Source organism: Rattus rattus, chromosome 15 (genome assembly GCF_011064425.1).
Source record: "Rattus rattus isolate New Zealand chromosome 15, Rrattus_CSIRO_v1, whole genome shotgun sequence".
In the NCBI taxonomy this organism is placed as follows: domain Eukaryota; kingdom Metazoa; phylum Chordata; class Mammalia; order Rodentia; family Muridae; genus Rattus; species Rattus rattus.
The window spans coordinates 63,842,239-63,860,968 of record NC_046168.1 but is presented as its reverse complement, the minus strand read 5'-3'; the positions used below and the strand labels follow the sequence as shown (position 1 = coordinate 63,860,968).

The 18,730-nt window shown below is 44.0% G+C and overlaps 1 protein-coding gene across 1 annotated transcript in view; it reads right to left on the bottom strand.

Moving 5' to 3' along the window:
* Nucleotides 1-18,730, bottom strand: part of Afg3l2 (AFG3 like matrix AAA peptidase subunit 2) — a 44,061-nt gene extending 25,331 nt beyond the window's left edge. The window contains exons 1-7 of the mRNA XM_032886220.1: nucleotides 18,261-18,730; nucleotides 14,373-14,472; nucleotides 13,934-14,011; nucleotides 11,748-11,851; nucleotides 11,487-11,639; nucleotides 4,613-4,687; nucleotides 2,318-2,442 (exon numbers count right to left, since the gene is read on the bottom strand). Coding sequence (XP_032742111.1) covers nucleotides 2,318-2,442; nucleotides 4,613-4,687; nucleotides 11,487-11,639; nucleotides 11,748-11,851; nucleotides 13,934-14,011; nucleotides 14,373-14,472; nucleotides 18,261-18,374 — 749 coding nt within the window. The 5' untranslated portion in view covers nucleotides 18,375-18,730. The remainder of the gene's footprint in view (nucleotides 1-2,317; nucleotides 2,443-4,612; nucleotides 4,688-11,486; nucleotides 11,640-11,747; nucleotides 11,852-13,933; nucleotides 14,012-14,372; nucleotides 14,473-18,260) is intronic.

Below are 18,730 nucleotides of genomic sequence, written 5' to 3'. Positions count from 1 at the left end.
GTTTAAAATAATCTAATAATTTATCTGAGGCACGGGAGAATCTTGGCATGTTTATATCTCTAAAACAATAACAAGTAACACACAGTGAGTGTGTGAACACACAGGCTCTCAGTGTCTTGTTCCTGCCTCAGTACGCACAGGCCTGCTGGCTACTACTATTGTCTCCAAGTTTCTTTTCTTTCCAGTTACTCACTTAGACGCTGAGCATAATCCCGGTGTTAGCCTCAGACTCCGGTTCTCTTATGAGGAGGCCTCGACCTCCAGAAAAGCCTTCGTCAGACAGCATGCTGGTGTAGAAAGTAACGCATACAATGTTTAACCTCCGTGCATGAAGCTGCACAGGCCGCTCTGGCTTGACACTCTTTCAGCAGAACCTTTCAGCAGAACGTCTCCAGCATGGTGCCTGCAAAGACGCCTCAGAGCCCGGGGAAGAATCTGTCTTTTGACTGAGTGACTGTTATTCAACCTAACTTTCGAGTACAAACTTACTAAATGTTTATACATTTTTAAACACTGTTAAAGACTCAGGGGGAAATAACCTGCACTACAAAACAAGTTTATGAAAGAATGAAATGCAACTGTCTATGAATACGCCTAACCTAAAAAACATGGATCTGAGATACCAGAGAACCTGTACTTTTCAGTGCCAACAGACGTTTACAAAATTTAGAATTTTGGAGATATCTGAATTTCAAGTTTTGAACGAGGAATGCTCAATCAGCAAAGTCTATGTAGACATTCCAAAACCTGAAACAGTTCAGGCCCCAGGCGTACCACATAAGGGTTATCCAGCTTGTGAAATTCTAGCCTATTACACCCATAACAGCTTATCAACTTGGGCAACCACCTTAAGATCTCATGCAAAAGCATCCCATCAGCTGGGAGGCATCATACTAGAGGGAGATGAGTCGCCAGGGCCCAATTCCAGAAGTCTCTAGTTATGAGTGACACCAACAGTGCAATTAACACACTAGCTGGTTTTGTTCTCACACACAGTGAAAAATGATACACTATAGACCTGCCTGTCTCATAGCAGGACAGTTTCTGCATTCAATGAAAAGGACCCAGCACTGGGATTACACGTATGCACACCACAACAGATGAACAGCCTACTATTCATTCCCCAGCCCATATATCCTCAACATACAGGAGTATCTGCCCAAATTATAAGTGGAGTTATTCAGATAAACCCTAGGAGAAGTAGTTCTGAAGAAAGATAAAAATTTTTTTTAATGTAGGAATGTTTTATCTGCATAGATATCTGTGCACCGTGTGCATGCCTTGTGTTTATAGAGACTCAAGTAGGCACTGGATCTCCCAGGATGAGAATTACTGGGGGCTGTGAGCCACCGAGTGGTTGCTGGGAATTGAATCAAAGGTCCTCTGGAAGAGCAACCAGTGCTCTCATTCACTGGGCCACCTCTCTAGTCTGGGAAATTTTCTTTCTTTTTTTCTTTTCTTTTCTTTTCTTTTTTTTTCTGGTTTTTCAACACAGGGTCTGTCTGTGTAGCCCTGGCTGTCCTGGCAAGCTCTGTACACCAGGCTGGCCTCGAACTCCTAGAGATTCACTTGCCTCTTCCTCCTGAGAGCGGGGATTAAAGGTGTGCGCCACCACTGCCCAGCACTGAAAACTGTCTTAAATCCTGAAAGGCTGTCAACTAGAAAGGTAAACAACAGCTAAGGGTAGGATGCTACTCCTTCACATGGGGCTGTTCATGCAAAACTTATACAAGGACAGCACACTGGACTGTAACTAAATCCTGCTTAACCGAGAGAACATAACCATGTAGAAAAGACAGTAGTCATGTGCAAAGACTAAACTACTAATGATTTATTTTTCAATATAGCTAAAAAGAGCAAGGCCTGCTTAAGACTTTAACGGAGAGATGACTCAGCAATTTAGAGCACTGGCTGCTCTTCCAATGTCCTGAGTTCAACTCCCAGCAGCCACATGGTGGTGGTTTACAACCACTTACAATGCGACCTGATGCCTTCTTCTCGTGTGCAGGTGTATACACAAAGCATTCACTTACATAAAATACATGAAAAAATAAACCTTAAAAATTAAAGAGACTTTAAATTTATAACCCTGTCACTTAATGACAAGGGACAGCGAACCATCCACAGCATAGTAAATGGTACTCAAATCTGTCTTCTTATTGTTTGTTTTTCCAGCTTTTTGAGACAAGGTCTTTCTATGTACCCAGGGCTGACCTCAAACTCATGGCAATATTCTTGCTTCAGGCTCCCAAGTGCCAGGATTATAGGTATATGCACCCTATCTGGCACAAATCATGTATTTTAAACGATTTCTTACCCATCGCTTTCAGCAATGTAAACCACAGGCACCCGGTTCTCCCCTTCTATGCCCAATTCTTGCTGCAAAGTCTCCAGATTCCGCTCAAATGTGTCAACACTGCCAATATTAAACCAGACGTATTGCTATAAAAACAGAAAAACAAATATCCTAAGAATGAAGAACAAACAGAATTTTGATTTTTCTAAAGCATTTAACCTGCTAAGAATTTTTCAGAATCCCCAAAGACTTCAACAATAATAAAAGTCTGGCTGCAAAGACATGGTGACTGTTTAATTTGCTGAGAACATGTGGCAATCCTTAGCCATCTTCCTCACTGGCTTAAAAATTATAAACTCAGAACAACACTGACACGAGAGGATGCTCAGCGGTTAGAAGCACTGGCTGCTCTTTAGAAGACCCAGCTTCAATTCCCAGCACCCACATATCGACTAACAGCTCCTAACTCCAGCTCCACAAGACCTAGCGCCCTCTTCTGGCCTCCACACTCACTGCATGAACATAGCGCACAGACAGATGCAGGCAAAACACTAGCACACACAATAAAAATAAAATATAAAAAACCACAAATCGTTAAAAGAGAAAAGCATTTAAAAACCTACTTGAAAGCAGGTAAACGAGTACTCTTTCCTTCTTGTGCACTTCCCACAGGCCTATTTCCACAGTAAAACCCAGTCTGACACAGCAGGAACAGGTTAAGGCAGCCGTGCACACACTGCTCTAAGCCCTGATGGGTACATCAACTCATTTCACCCTGAGAATGTTCCTAAGAAGTGGGATCAGGAATAATCAAAACCTGGCTAGTAGAGAGTACCAGAAATGCTATGCTGGGCATTACCCTTCTAATACCTAGGACTGGAGACTTCCTGAGGTCCTGGAAGAATATGGAAGAGACACAAGAAACACAAAAATAGTGATACCCCCCTCCCCAAGATGCATAGGGAAATGATTCCAAATCCTAAGAAAACCTCAAACAAAGATGTGAGATACACAAGTCCCTTCTCTGAAATGGAACAGTATCTGAATACCGTATCTTATATACTTTAATTCTAGATGACATAAAATACTGACACCATGGAAATGCTACAGAAAATCTTCTCCTAGTTAAGGACAGTGATGGGGAAAAGCCTCAGTGCAACCAAGAATGACTCTGAAGTCCTAATTCAAGCATTAGGATTACAGTGCGTACACCAGACAGACTATGATCTTAAGATTTAGGGCTAGGGACTTGCTATGAGATAAAAGTATCTATGAGGCGATTAGGTTCAATCCCCAATACCACAAAACAAACAAACAAACAAAGCCAACAAGCTTGAGATAGAAACCTTTACTGTGGCATAATGGAGAAATAAAAATAACACAATGCTATCAATTTTAGATGTAAACATTTGTGAATGTTAGTCCTAGAAATGAGGTTTCTCCATTATCAAAGTTGTCCTTCTCCATTATCAAAGATAGTCCCACAGGACAGTACTAACAGGGTGGAAACAGACAATTAGGGAGGGTAATCTCCCAAAGCAGGTGCCTGGTGTGGCTAGAAAATGGTTAGAGAACAGGCCACAGTGGGAAGTCTGGCCTGGCAGAGACAGTAGGGTGGCAGGACACCCAAGAACTGGGAGTAGGGTCAGACCAGGGAAGGGCTGACATTACCTGAGTCTCCCTCCCCTATGCATTACCTCCCCTGCTCATCTGACACTTCTGCTGTCTCTACAGAGTCCAAACTAGGTGGAGGAGAAACACAGATCACATGAGAAGAGCAAAGCCCAGTGTGATGGTTTATGTCTGTGCTCTGTAGGGGCTGAAGCATGGAGACTTCTGTGAGTCCACAGGTAGCCCGGTCACAGAGTAAGACCCTGTTTCAAAAATACACAAATAAAAACTGGGAAAACAAACGGCTACCACAAAAAGGTTGAAGGAAAATAAGCAGAAAGACTCCGAAATTGGCTTGAAAGAATCCACCTCAAAACACATGGGATTCAAAAGTTAATGCTTTGCCCAACTGAGCAAATGTTTTTCCATGTTCAAGAATCGGAAATTATTCTGGAATGCTGAACACTGAGGTCCTCCTCACTGTGTTCTAGGTGTGAAACTACAATAACGACCAACACCAGCCCAACACTGAAGCCTCTCCATGTGTCAGCAATGCACACGCCAGCTGTCAGTGAGCATCCGCCTGCGCTCGCAGACCCCACTGTCCCCAATACGCAGCTAATGCAATGCCAGGGATGTTTTCTTGTCTAAACCTGAGAAAGCTTAATTTACCACTAACTCATGTCAATTTATAAAATTACTTACCCCATCAACTGGAGTTTTTCCTGGAGTAAAGGTCACACGAACAAAACGTTTGTTGACAACTTCTAGTCTGTCCACCTAGAATGTTAAAAAGGCAAATATTAGGGGCTGGGGATTTAGCTCAGTGGTAGAGCGCTTACCAAGGAAGCACAAGGCCCTGGGTTCGGTCCCCAGCTCCGAAAAAAAGAACCAAAAAAAAAAAAAAAAAAAAAAAGGTTGCTAAAAAGGCAAATATTTAAACATAAGATTATAAAAAAATATTTGAGATTTTATTTTATTCTCATTTTTTAAAAGACATATGACAGGCTGGGCATGGTGATCCCAGCACTTGGGAGGCAGAGCCAGCCCAGTCTCTACAGAAGTCAACCAGAACTACCATACTATAGGGTTGAGACCCTTTATCAAAATGAGGTAGAGGTCCCACAGGACCTGGATTCGGTTCTCAGCATCCACACAGGGGATGCCCACCCCTTGGAACTGCACTCCCAGAGGCTAAGACAGCTCTTGCCTTTGGGCTAACCCTGAATGGCATCTACATTCACTCCAGCCTGGTTTCAAACTTTTACATGGCTGTTTTTATTCCCCTTTCTTCTTCCTCCCATCACTACATATGCAAGGTTCACTACATCAGCATTTTGGTTCTGTGGAGCCTTGCCTTTGATGAGCACACTCCAGGTTACCTCCATGTTCATTAACAGTTTTTCAAATTGTACACAGTCCTACCCAATACTGCAATAAACACCCTTGTGGATAATTTCTGGAACATCTCTTCAAAAGTTTTCCCAGGATACACAGTCTACAGACAGATGCAGATGCACTGGTAAGTGGTAGACTGCACAGTCCTTCAGCTTCCCTAGGTATTGTCAAACTGCTCTCCACAGTGCCTCTGCAATCTACACTCTTTAGTCAAGGATTCTTATTGCTTTCTTCTCTAATACTCGCTACTATAAGATATTACTTTTTCCCCATTCCCTGAATATCAAATAGTACAGACTTTTCTTTACTCTCCTAATTTCCGATTTTTAAACTATTATCATTTGTATTATTTTATATGTGCTCATTTGTTACTGTATGAGAAGACACATGCTGACCTGGAATTCCCAAACAGTTTTAGAACGCAGATCTTTTAGCCATTCCTTCCCAGACAGAGTAACCCCTTGTGCTAGCTTCTCTGGAACACCCTGGCTTTTGGTTTGCCACTGTCACTTGGAAGACTTACTGACAGCAGATCATGAGAAATAAATGTCTTAAAGGACACCTTCTGTCACTGTCCTTCAGATATGGTATTTCAAAAGTATTATTAAAAGTGCAGAGGAAAGAATATCATTAAGAATTAGATATAGGGTGCTGGAGAGATGGCTCAGTGGTTTAAAACACTTGCTATGAAACCTGATGAATTTAGTCCCAGGAGCCCATGTAAGGTGGGAGGAGTTGACCTCTGACCTCCATATGTACCCTGTGGCAGCTAATGCTGAGCCATACCCCGCCACCTTACATTTTGAAATGACAAAGAAGGACATTTCAAGACAAGCACAAATGAAGGAACTTCATGACCAACAACATGGCACTACAAAAGATGCTTATGGAAACAGTACACACAAAAGAGGAGAAAGGAAACAGGAGCACGAGAAGCTTACATTTTGGGACAGGAATAGCTCAACAGGGGTGAAACAAGGAAAGCACCTACCACGTCCTCCACCGTGTCAGCAGGTTGGACACTAAAGAGGAAAGGCCAAGAGCAAACACTCGGACCAGAAAACAAACCAAAAGAAACATCCCACAAAACCCCCAGGATTTACTAAGCATCTCTCTATAATAACTTTATACATAAATGGCCCGAATTCATCAGTAAAGAGACAGGCTGGCGGGGAAGAGGCGGCTTAGCAGTTAAGAGCACAGGACTCAGGCTGGATTCTCAGCACCTACACCAGATGGCTCACAAGTCTGTAACTCAAGTTTCAGGGATCCAGTGATCTCTGACCACTGCAGGCACTGGCAAGCATATGGTACACATATATCATATAGGCACACACAAATATGCATAAATAAGAAAAATGTATCAAAAAAGACAGGCTTAGGGGTTGGGGATTTAGCCCAGGGGTAGAGCCCTTGCCAAGAAGCGAAGGCCCTGGGTTCGGTCCCAAGCTCCGGAAAAAAAAAAAAAAAAGGCTTACTAGATTCAAAAAATGAATGAAAGAACAGCATGGCAGCTCCACGGTGTGGTTGAAGAGAAAGCTTTTATTATACATAAGAAGTAGGATATAACCAGATAACCAGAGGCATCTGAAGAGTCCAGAGTAGGGGGAGAAAGTACAAAACTAGTTATGGACACAGTGAACTGGACCATGAGAGGAGAGGGAAGAGAGAAGAAAGAGGGCCAAGAAGACCAAGAGCAGAGACCAAGAGGGCAGAGAACCAGGAGATATGAGGGAGGCCATAGCCGAAATGGCAGGGTTATATGAGAATGAGAAGCGAGGGAAAAGGAAGCCCAGGAACCAGAGAGGTTTAGGAACTAGAGGAGGCCACCATTTGCTTTGATGTATTAATGGACGCACAGTTAGCCATTTGTTCTGGGTTTCTTTCAGGCCTGACAAAACTGTATCTAACTTTGTTGTCTCTAAGAAACACATCTTACTGGTTAAAGGCACCAACAAATTGAGAGTAAAAGGATGGAAGACATTTATCACGCTAATAGAAACTAAAACTGGAGTAGCTATTGTAGAAAATGCTGGAAATACCACACATACACACCTCTAAACCTGGAACAAATATACGAATTCAGAACATAGCAGGATTCAAAGTCAGCTCACAACAGCCAACACACCGCCAGGCAGGGTGGTACCCGGCAGGTTCGAAGGAAACTCCACCCACCCCCTATTCTCTCTACCAAAGGAGCCATTCCTTATCACTGGCAGAGGGACAAATGGCTGTCTTTGATAACCTGCTAGTTATAAACCTCCCGACTCATGGGCTCCCTTCCCCTCTCCTTCCCATATAACCCTCTGTTTAGGCCACGTTCTCTCTCTTTCATCTCTGGGCCCCTTCTCCTTTGCCTACACTTTGTCTCCCTCTCTCACTCTGCCCAGCTCTCTCCTCCATGGCCAATTCCAGTCTGCAGGCCATGTTCAAGCTACTACTTTCTCTCCCTGCACCAGACCTCTAGACGTCTTTGGCTGTAGTCTCTCTCATAGCTACAATAAAACCTTCTCCTCAACCATCTTTTGGAGTGGTCATAGTGTCATTTTATACAACACATGCCTATAATTACAGCACCTGGGAAGCAAAGGAGAGGCAGGAGGATTGCTATAAGTTTGAGGCCAGCCTGGACTATATCATAAGCTCCAGGTTAGCCAAGGCTACACATAAGGAGATCCTGTTGCCCCCTCATGTGTAGCCTTAGGAGTAGTGGGATGGCTAAGTAAGCAGACACTTTCTGCCAAGCAGATAACCTAAGATTGATCCCTGAGACCTTCAGAGTAGAAGGCAAGAACTAATTCCCATAAGGTGTCCTCTGACCTGCACATATGTACACACATACACAGGGAAACACATTAAAAAACTGTAAAACCAGCACTTGGGAGCCAGAGGCGGATGGATCTCTGAATTCAAGGCCAGCCTGGTCTACAGAGTGAGTTCCAGGATAGCCAGGGCTTACATGGAAAAACCCTGTCTTGCAAAAAACACAAAACCAAAACAAAGCAAAGAATTAATAATAATAACAACAACAAAAAAAATAATAAATTAGTAATATTTCTATTTACTAACAAGGGGTAATATGTAAAAGAAATTAAGAAAATAGTTATAAATTACAATAGCAACCAGAATAAAATGTATAGGGACTAAATTAATTTAAGCAAAGGGTGAAAGAAATGTGCAATGAAAGCTATTTAGAAATAAGAAAGATAAAAGAAAATCTGCACTCAAAGATTAGAAGACTGTATACTGTTATGAAAGTGATCCACAGACTTAATGTCTAAAAATGTTTTTTTGTAGAAATAGAAAACCATTCTTACAATTTGTATGGACTCCCAAAGGAACAGCCAAAACAAACCAGAAAAAGGTAACAAAGTTGAAAGACCTACACGACTACACAGCTACAGCACTCAAAACTGTGAAAAAAGATAATGGAAAGGGGGCTGGAGAGATGGTTCAGTGGTTATGAGCACTGACTGCTCTTCCAGAGGTCTTGAGTTCAATTCCCAGCAACCACATGGTGGCTCACAGTCATCTGTAATGGGATCTGATGCCCTCTTCTGCTGCGTCTGAAGACAGCTATGGTATACTCATATACATTAAAAAAATAACAATCTTTAAAAAAAGACAATGGTATAGAACAGACAACACAGAAACAAATGGAATCAAATGATTTTTGACATGAATGTCAAGACCATGCAATGAGAAAAGGAATGTTTCCAACAAACATGGATACTCAGTTTAAGACCTGTGATGGTTTATATATGCTTGGCCCAGGGAATAGCACTATTAGAAGGTGTGGTCTTGTTGAAGTAGATGTGACCTTGTTGGAGTAGGTGTGTCACTATGGGCATGGGCTTGAGACCCTCATCCTAGCTACCTGGAAGTCAGTATTCTGCTAGCAGCCTTCAGATGAAGATGTAGAACTCTCAGCTCCTCCTACACCATGCCTGCCTGGATGCTGCCATGTTCCCGCCTTGATGATGACTGAGTCTCTGAGCCTCTAAGTCAGCCCCAAGGAAATGTTGTCCTTATAAGACTTGCCTTGGTCATGGTGTCTGTTCACAGCAGTAAAACCCTAGCTAGGATAAGGCCCATTCCAAGATTTGGAACCCATGCCTGACACTGCTCAGGTGCCCAAGATTCTGAGACTAGGCAGACCATGGGCCTAGGGAAAAGGAACATAACAGTAAAATGACTCCTAATGACATTCTGCTATGCCCATAGATCAGCGTCTTTCTTAGCTGTCATCAGAGAAGCTTCTTCCTAACATAGAAGGAACAAACACAGAGTCTCACAACTGGACAGAGAGAAACTCTGTCTGGCACACTTGTTCCTAAATGGGATGTCCATCAAATCCTTCCCTTCAGGGCTCAGGCAACCCTGTGGAAGAGGAAGCAGGAAGACTATTAAAGCTGAGGGGATGAATGGAATCCAGGAAACACTGCCTTCCAGACAAAACTGACAGACATGTGAATCCACAGGTTCAAGACAGAATGGGTGGGTCCCAGTGCTGAGAGTGGGAGAGGACACGAGCTTGAATCCCTAACCAAGAAGCTATCTCCAAATCACAATCGCTCCTGAAGGAAAAGTTAGTTTCTCCAATCAAATCTCACTGGGAATTAACTACATTTAAGGGGGGCCCTTATATGGGTACATAAGTATATAAACTATACTACACTTATATGTTGGGCCCAGCAGCAGATGGCCAACACAAAACAAACTCAATGGTGTTTTTGTAGATATTTTTTAAAATCTCATTTCTTGTTTTGACTGGGAATATTTTAACTTCTTGGTCTTTTGTGGCTTTTGATTTAGTGATTTTTATGAGATTTTTGTGTGTGTGTATCTGTCTTTGCTTCTTGTGTTTTGTTTTCTTTTTTTAAAGATTTATTTATTATATATAAGTACACTGTAGCTGTCTTCAGACACACCAGAAGAGGGCATCAGATCTCATTACAGATGGTTGTGGGCCACCATGTGGTTGCTGGGATTTGAACTCAGGACTTCTGGAAGAGCAGTCAGTGCTCTTAACCGCTGAGCCATCTCTCCAGCCCTGTTTCTTGTGTTTTTTTTTTTTTTTTTGTTTTTTTTTTTTTTTTTTTTTTTTTTTTTTTTCTAATTAAGCGTTCTACCACTGAGGTAAATCCCCAACCCCGCTCTTGTGTTTTTTAACTGTAATTTTTTTCCATCTTTATTAAATTGGGTATTTCTTATTTACATTTCAATTGTCATTCCCTTTCCCGGTTTCCAGGCCAACATCCCCCTAAACCCTCCCCCTCCCCTTCTATATGGGTGTTCCCCTCCCCATCCTCCCTTAACTGTATTTTTTAATTATTCTGTTTTTATTTGGTTTTGCCTGTTTGTTTTCTAAAGAGAACAAGAGAATGAAGACATGAAGTTGGACAGGTGAGGAGTTAGGATGGATCTCGGGGAAGGGAAACTATAATGAGAATATATTATATGAAAGGAATTATTTTCAGTAATAAGCAATAAAAAAAAAACTAGATATCCATGAGCAAAAGAATAGGGTTGAACTTTATGTAACTACATAAATCTTTTATCTAAGTATATGAAAAATTAACCCAAATCAAAGACTTGACTATCAGAAGAAAATAGAGCATAAAATTTTCATGACATGGGATTCATCAATGATTCTTAAAATGCTAACAACAGGAAACAAAAGATACATGAAATGTAAGAATGTAGAGCTGGGGGTTGGGGGGAGGGGTGGAGAGATGGCTCAGCAGTTAAGAGCACTGACTGTTCTTCCAGAGGTCCTGAGTTCAATTCCCAGCAACCACATGGAATCTGATATCCCTTCTGGTGCATCTGAATACAGCAACAGTGTACTTACATACATAAAACATAAATCTATTTAAAAAAAAAAAAAAAAAGAATGTGGAGCTGGGAAGATGGCTCTGTAAATAGAGGTGCTTGGAATGCAAGGCCTAGCACAATCTTCAGGACCCACATAAAGGTAGGGGAAGAGTCCACAAAGCTGTCCTGTGACCTCCACACACATGCCATGACACATGCATGCCCCCTCCATAATAATTGTAAACTAATAAAAAAAAAATTCAAGGAAAATATTTGCAAAGTTATTTATGATGGCCACTCTATGGTCTAACACAATTGCATTTCACCATCTAAACCACGACACCCCCAGCCCCACATTACTCACCACTCCTTTAGAAAGATAGTTATTGACAAAGTCTTTCCACGTGATTTCTCTCCCAGAGCTCTTGAACAGGAAGTAAATCATGACTCCACTCCAAAAAAGAGCAGTCCAGAGAAAGTACATCCTGAAATCCTTGTCATCCCATGGAAAGTCACCCTAGACAGAAAGGGACAACAGTTTCTGTGTAGAAATACGATCTGTGCTATGTGGGATTTTCTTGGGGCCACCAACCCAACCTCAAAAGTAAACAGTTTGAAATCAAACCTTCTGGAACCTGGACCACCAGTGAGAATCTTCTTTCTTGCCACGGCGCTTCCCTCCCCCACCACCTGCACCTCCAGAAGACTGGGGGCCGGAGAGTTGTGATTCTATAAACAGAGAGCAGCACGTCCAGCATGAAGCATGTCCAGCGTGCAGCACCCCTGCTGTCAGCAAGGCCTGCACAGCTCCACACTGAGACTGAGAACCTAAAAGAAACCACTGACTGGCTAGCACATTAGTTACTGCAGAAAGCACTATGAAGAAAGCCATTGATACAAAGTGGCAAAGGCCAAGAGGCTCCAATGCACTTGCCTAGGACCTCAGCAAGTACACAGTTACCCAACAACCCCAGAAGATCGCTACTGTTACACACATTGTACAGAGAAGACCTGAGAGTAAGTAACTTGCTGGGTAATTTGTTGCCATGTGACATGTGTGAATAAACAGGGGCAGTTTAAACATGAGCAAATTCTTGAGTCCACATTCAATATTAAAAAGTGTGGGCTGGGCTGGGAATGTAAAAGGGAGAGCAGAGGATCATGGGAGGGAGAGTAACTGGCTTGGCTGTATTGGCCTAACACACACAAAACTGAGGTTTCTGCTTCCAGCACCACAAAAGCCAGGCCTGGTGGCCTCCAGAACTTGAGGTGACAGTCTGTTCTCTAACCTCCTCCCCAAAGATCTGACCCTTGGTAAAGGAGCCCAGACAAATTGACACAGTCACTGATTCTGTCACTTCTCTATCTTCCCAGTGACCTACCATTCTAATGTCACCAACCACCATGAAACAACCTCTCTCACAAAGCAGACAGTAAGGCTGGGGTGGCTTCATGACACATTCACTGAACCACTGCCTGCACAGAGGCAGACGTGACATACGCCAGCTCAGGGCACCCTACAGCACAGCACTGAGAAACTGAGTTGGCACAGGTTGGGTGACGGTATTCCTGACTGCTCTGGTAAGGTCGCATCCAAAGGGCTGTAAGTCTGTCACTGGTGAGCCTGCCAACTACTGGACTATGCCTGTGTAAATCCCGCAGCGCTGCCCATGTAACCAACACTGCAACCCAGAGCTTGGGCTGGGCTCATTAAAAACAAGGGCTGGCCCGGGGAAGCCACTCAATGGTCTGCTTAGCATAGGTGAAGACCTGGGCTCAATGACCAGGACCACCAATAACAAAAGACCAAAGGTCTGACTTACATTTCCCTTATGTTTCCCTGAAAGGGCCACCACTGGATACCAATAGGTGTCAAAGATTATGCTCAACTGCACAATACTTATGAAATGGGACCGGAAGACTTGGTGCCACAGTATCTGTCCACCTGCCCAGCCTTGTAAAACCTTCTCCAAGCCAGCAGACAGGGCTCTCTTAAGGTTCAAGATTTTCATTTTTAAATTTAAGTTTTTAATTTAAAAATTTAAAACACTGTACTGTGAAACTAAGTGATGGCTAAGTGGTTAAAGAGCACTTACTCTTCCAGACAATCCAGGTTGGTTCTCAGTACCCAAGTTACCCCAGGCAGCTCACAACCACCTGTAACCAACACTAGGGGATTAATGGCCTCTTCCAACTCCACAGACACCTGCACTCACATGTGCACACACTCATACACAAACATACATAATCTAAAATAAGTCTTTAGCCAGGCAATGATGGCACATGCCTTTAATCCCAGTATTCGGGAAGCAAAGGATGAAGGATCTCTGAGTTCCAGCATAGTATACTCTACAGTGTAAGTTTCAGAACAGCCAGAGCTACACAGGGAAACCCTGTCTCGAAAAACAAAGACAAAAACAAACAAACAAAAATAAAAATAATATAAAAATATAATTAATAAATATAATTACTATTATAAATTAAAAATCTTTATTAAAAACAAACAAAACCCCAGCCTGCACTATCCCACAGTAAGTTGCATGTGTTCTGTTCCTAAGATTTTTCTCAATAGTTTAAATTATATGTCCAGAATTCCTACCAAACAGTGTTAGTTTGAGCAGTCAGTCTCTCTCCAAAGTGAATTGAACTACTTCAATGTGTAAAGTGGCAAGAAAATAGAGAGACTCAAGGAACAAAACAGGACCCATGGAATTTTGGATGTGTGTATAACTACAGTTACATAGCCAACTTCTGGCGACTCTCTGATAGAAAAGCAAAGGAAATAAAAACTCAGTCTTCTTTCCCAACTACCTTTTTTTTCTCCAACAGCTTCCTTAGATTCGCTGGCCTTTTTTCCATTTTTCCCATTAGGAAAGTATTTTTCAAATCCTGTTAAAAAAGATAAAATATATCTTCAAACTAAATTTCATCAGGTTTTGTGCATATTGTTATAAAGCTGCTGACACACCACTAGAAATCATAATATCCCTCTCATAGAAATATAGCAAAGTCTAAATAATACAGTTCACAATCCAGAGGTGTCAATTCCACCACCTGTAAGATGTTCACTTGTAGGTCACATAATTTCCCCTGCTACCATCAGACAGAAGCTGAAGTCAGAGTGAGGATAGAGCAGACAACAGTTAGTCACCCTGAAGTCAACCTATGTACCCACACAGGAAGCCCCTCCTCCTGGGGTATGCACCTTTAGCAAGAACACACAGCACTGGAGTCAGACTGAAGCACTTACCTTTGGGAGGTCGAGAACAGAATCTTTGATAAGCAGCAATTACATCCCTTAGAAGAGAACTTCTGCTGCTTGCTGTTTGGACCGTAGCGTACTGATAAAGCTGCAACATGACATTAAATAAGAGCATGAGGTTATTTTACAAAACAGAGGGAAAGGACCTCACTCCTGACACCCTGAAGTGAGATGTGAACTTCCCTTTGGGAAGAACTAAGGCTTGATGTCACAAAGCTACTCATCTATTCGAGCAACAGAAGCAACAGATAGGCAGTAACTACCCCAAAAACATGTGTGCTTCTACGTCAGGCACAACCCAGGGTGCAGTCCAAGTATAAAGACCTAAGAACACATTCATTGGCAATGTTTATCTTATTTATAGCACCCAAAACTTTAACCCAAAGTCTGCTGATTCATGCTGAGTCATTTTTGGGTACTAACTGAAGTTACAAGCCAGTGTTGCTTATAAACAATGCTAACTCTATCACACTGCTGTGATGAGAAAAATCAGAGCTAAATGTCACTGGTTTGGCAAATCCCAACATGTTTAATATATGTGTGTGTGTGTGTGTGTGTGTGTGTGTGTGTGTGTGTGTGTGTGAGAGAGAGAGAGAGAGAGAGAGAGATCTATCTATCTATCTATCTATCTATCTATCTATCTATCTATCTATCTTTGGGAAGTGTTTTCTGAGAGCACAAAGAAGCTGTGTTCCAAAGATAGCCAAGGTTGTACTTCACGCTGCAGCTGGACTTGGTAATGTTTTAAGAGTCACCCAGGTGGTACTGGTTTTGAAGGCATGAAGGAGTCATAAAGAGTAGCTGAGGCTTGACACTGTGAGAGGCTTTTGGTGAAGGTATAGCCTCAGTTGCAGTTGATGGCTCAGGAGTGAAGGAGTCATGCAAAGGAGTTGAGGCTTGGCACCATGAAGAGAGCCTATGAAAGACTATAGGTGAAGCCTAGTTGCAAAGGAAGACCCCAGTGTATGGGAGATGTCAGAACCATGGGATGGTCACCAAGAACAGCACCAGCAGTGGAGTGGATTAGCCGGGCTTAGAGTGCTACAGAGGGCAGAGCTGGAGAAGTGATCTGATCCCTATGGAGGAGGCCTGAAGATCATGTGTGGATACCTGACATTGGAACAAGAAACTGTGAAGGTGACATTGCCTTGGAGACCCAAAGATTTTTAAAGATGCCACAGCTGGGATATCTGCTGAGGAAAGCTGCTAACAGGGAGTGGAACCAGCACAGGAGAGAGAAATTTGTTGCAGTCCTCAAAGATGAAAAAGGAGTTGAGATGTGAAACTGCTCTGACATCAGCCATGGAGATGCAGTCTGGGTTTGCCCAGCTGGTTTCCTGTCTGGCTTTGGAGATTACAGTGAACTGATTGGATGGATCTCAGAAGAGACACTGAACTTTGGAGTTAACATTGTTGAGACTGCTATAGAGTATGGGGACTTTGGAAGTTGGACTAAATGTATTTTTTATTATACTATGACTAGGTATTCATCCCATAGACTTGAGTGAACAAGCCTTTGGGGGCCAGGGAGTGGAATGTGGTTTGAATATGCTTGGCCCAGGGAATGGCACTATTTGGAGGTGTGGCCTTGTTGGAGTAGGTGTGTCGCCATGGGCGTGGGCTTTAATACCCTAGCCCTAGCTGCCTGGAAGTCAGTCTTCTGCTAGCAGCCTTCAGATGAAGATGTAGAACTCTCAGCTCCTCCTGCACCACGCCTGCCTGGATGCTGCCATGTTCCCACCTTGATGATAATGGACTGAACCTCTGAACCTCTAAGCCAGTCCCAATTAAATGTCCTTATAAGAGTTGCTTTGGTCATGGTGTCTGTTCACAGCAGTGAAACTCTAACTAAGACACCACCTTTATATTACTTATAATGCATAATACAAGAGAGTTGTTCTCTAACTTGTTGTTGGACTGCATCTTCTAGGAACGATACTGTATTTTCCAGAAGGAAAGTTTCTCCATGTTTAATGCTCTCAAAGTACTGATGTGGAGGGTCAGCTCAGAAGCGAGGGGACACTTCTCCATGTCATGACATGTGACAGGACTCTGCAGCTTGGCATGGAACCAGACACACAAGTTATACTCCACAAATATTTGTCACCTCCAAATGCCCTATGGGGGGGTGGGGTGGAGAGTTTAATGCCCTCTGGAGGCTGAGGATATAGCAGTTGGAGTGGTTGTCTAGAATGCACAAGCCCTGGGTTTGATGCTCCAACACCACTAATAAACCAGGCACGGGCCACATTCCAACATATAGGAAACAGACAGGAGGATAACATGTTCAAGGCTATCCTGGGCTATATACATTCTGTACAGCAAAGAAAGGCATACCAATTAACTGTAGCTGTCCAAACGAGGACTGTGTCTCAGCGTGCGCTGGTGACTCACAGGGACAACAGTCCCGCTAAGGCCTTTTATGAGATTCAATCTCACAAGGTAGATCCCTGAGTCCAATGTCCACTGATGATAAAAGGGAAGGGATCAGATGAGCAAGGTAAGATAGGAAAATGGTCAAACACTGAACAGATGGCCTAGAGCAGGGCAGTTCACAGTAGAAACGAGGACTCAGACACGAGGGTGACAAATGAGTTTCACAATAAATGTCACAAACACAGGCACCCTCAGCCATCTTTACCCATGGCTTCCTCTCTCATATCCACCAACCTCTGGTGGAAAACAACCAGAAAAGAACACACACACACAACCAAACAAAAATTTACACGAGTTGGTGTGGTGGTGCACAATTGTAACCCCTACACTTGAGAGATGGAAGAGAGGATCAGTAGGTCAAGGCCAACCTCAGCATGAGGAATGTTTGAGGTCAATTTAGGGGTTTCTTGTTGTTTCCTGTATGGGGAGGAGTGGGTTGGGTTGGGTTTTGGTCACTGTTCATTGAGTGTTAGGACGTAAAGTCTACTTACTAACAGTTTACACCACATTAGGTACTGAAACAATCTAGAAATGAGCGGATAAGCGAAGAGCCAGCATGATTAGGAGGATCGGGTGGGAGATCCTGGAGGCTAGCCTGGGCTATACAGTAAGACCTCATCTCAAAAATCCCCAAACAAAACATAAACAAACCAAAGCCCATAGGAGGGCATGCATCCTTTAAGTTTGGTAAGGGTCCATGCATTAATCCCCTCCAGAAACTGAAAGGCTGCTGTATTATTACCTCTAGCTTCTAAGTGAAGAGGCTAGACTAATCACCTCAAAGACGCTGGACAGTAAGTTGTCTAGCCAGGTTCAAGCGACCAATCACATTTCTCAACCGCCATGCTATGTACCTCCGGGTAAAACCTATGCTGGACTGGTACACAGCAAGAAGCTGTGTCATGGTCCTGCCAACACAACATCACTTCAATAAAAGGTACTAGGTAGTGTGTGGCCCTACACGAGCAGCGAAGCCTCCGGATAGGCGCTGTTATGCAACTAAATACATAGGCCCTAACCTGAAATATATATATATATATATATATATATATATATATATATATATATATGAATGACACCAGTGGCATTTGTATTCCGGATGCCAGCAACGGCCCTCCAAATTCAACAGATGTTCGGAAAGGGAAGTTCCACAGCCCTCTCTCTCCCCTCCAGCTCGCCGGTGCAGTCCACTCGACTGTCCTTTTCCAGTGGCACGAAAGCCAACGAGACCACGGCAGCGAGTAGCAAAGCAGAGGCGTGACCTTCCCGGGCTCAGAGCGCCACTCACTACAGCGCGGTCCACAGGGCCCCGGGGTCAGGAGAAATACCACCCACGGGGACCAGGAGACTCAGGCCGTCACGCGTCCCGGGCCGGTGACCTTGACACCTGCGCCCTAACCGGAAGCTGGCTGGAGGGAGCAACAGCGACGCGGGACTCACCGTACGGAGGCAGGGCCGCCGGCCGGGACCCAGGCAGCCGCTGGGCAGGAGCAGGGGAGGAAGGCCGCGACGGCAGCCGCCCCGACCCCACAGCAGCAGGCAGCGGTGAGCCATGATGGGCCCGGCCCGCTCCCGGGCCCGCGCAGGGACCGAGCCAAAGCGGGCGGTCGGCAACCCGCAGCTTCCGCAACTTATCCGGGAACTACGCGCCACCGGCGCAGGAGACCCGCGGCAGAACGCGAACCCACGCTCCACGCGCGCTCGCCAGGCCCCGCCCCAGCGTGCGGACGTCGACGTGCCCTCTAGGCGGCCGACCACGCTCTTGGGTAGGGAAGGGGTAGGACTGGAGGCGGGAGTAAAGGAAGAGTGGGGCGGGGTGAAGGGCGTGGCCTACTAAAGAACTGGCGGGGCGTGGTTGTGTGAGCCCAAAGGAGGCGGGGTAGAGGAGAAATAGCTGATGGCGAGGCTGG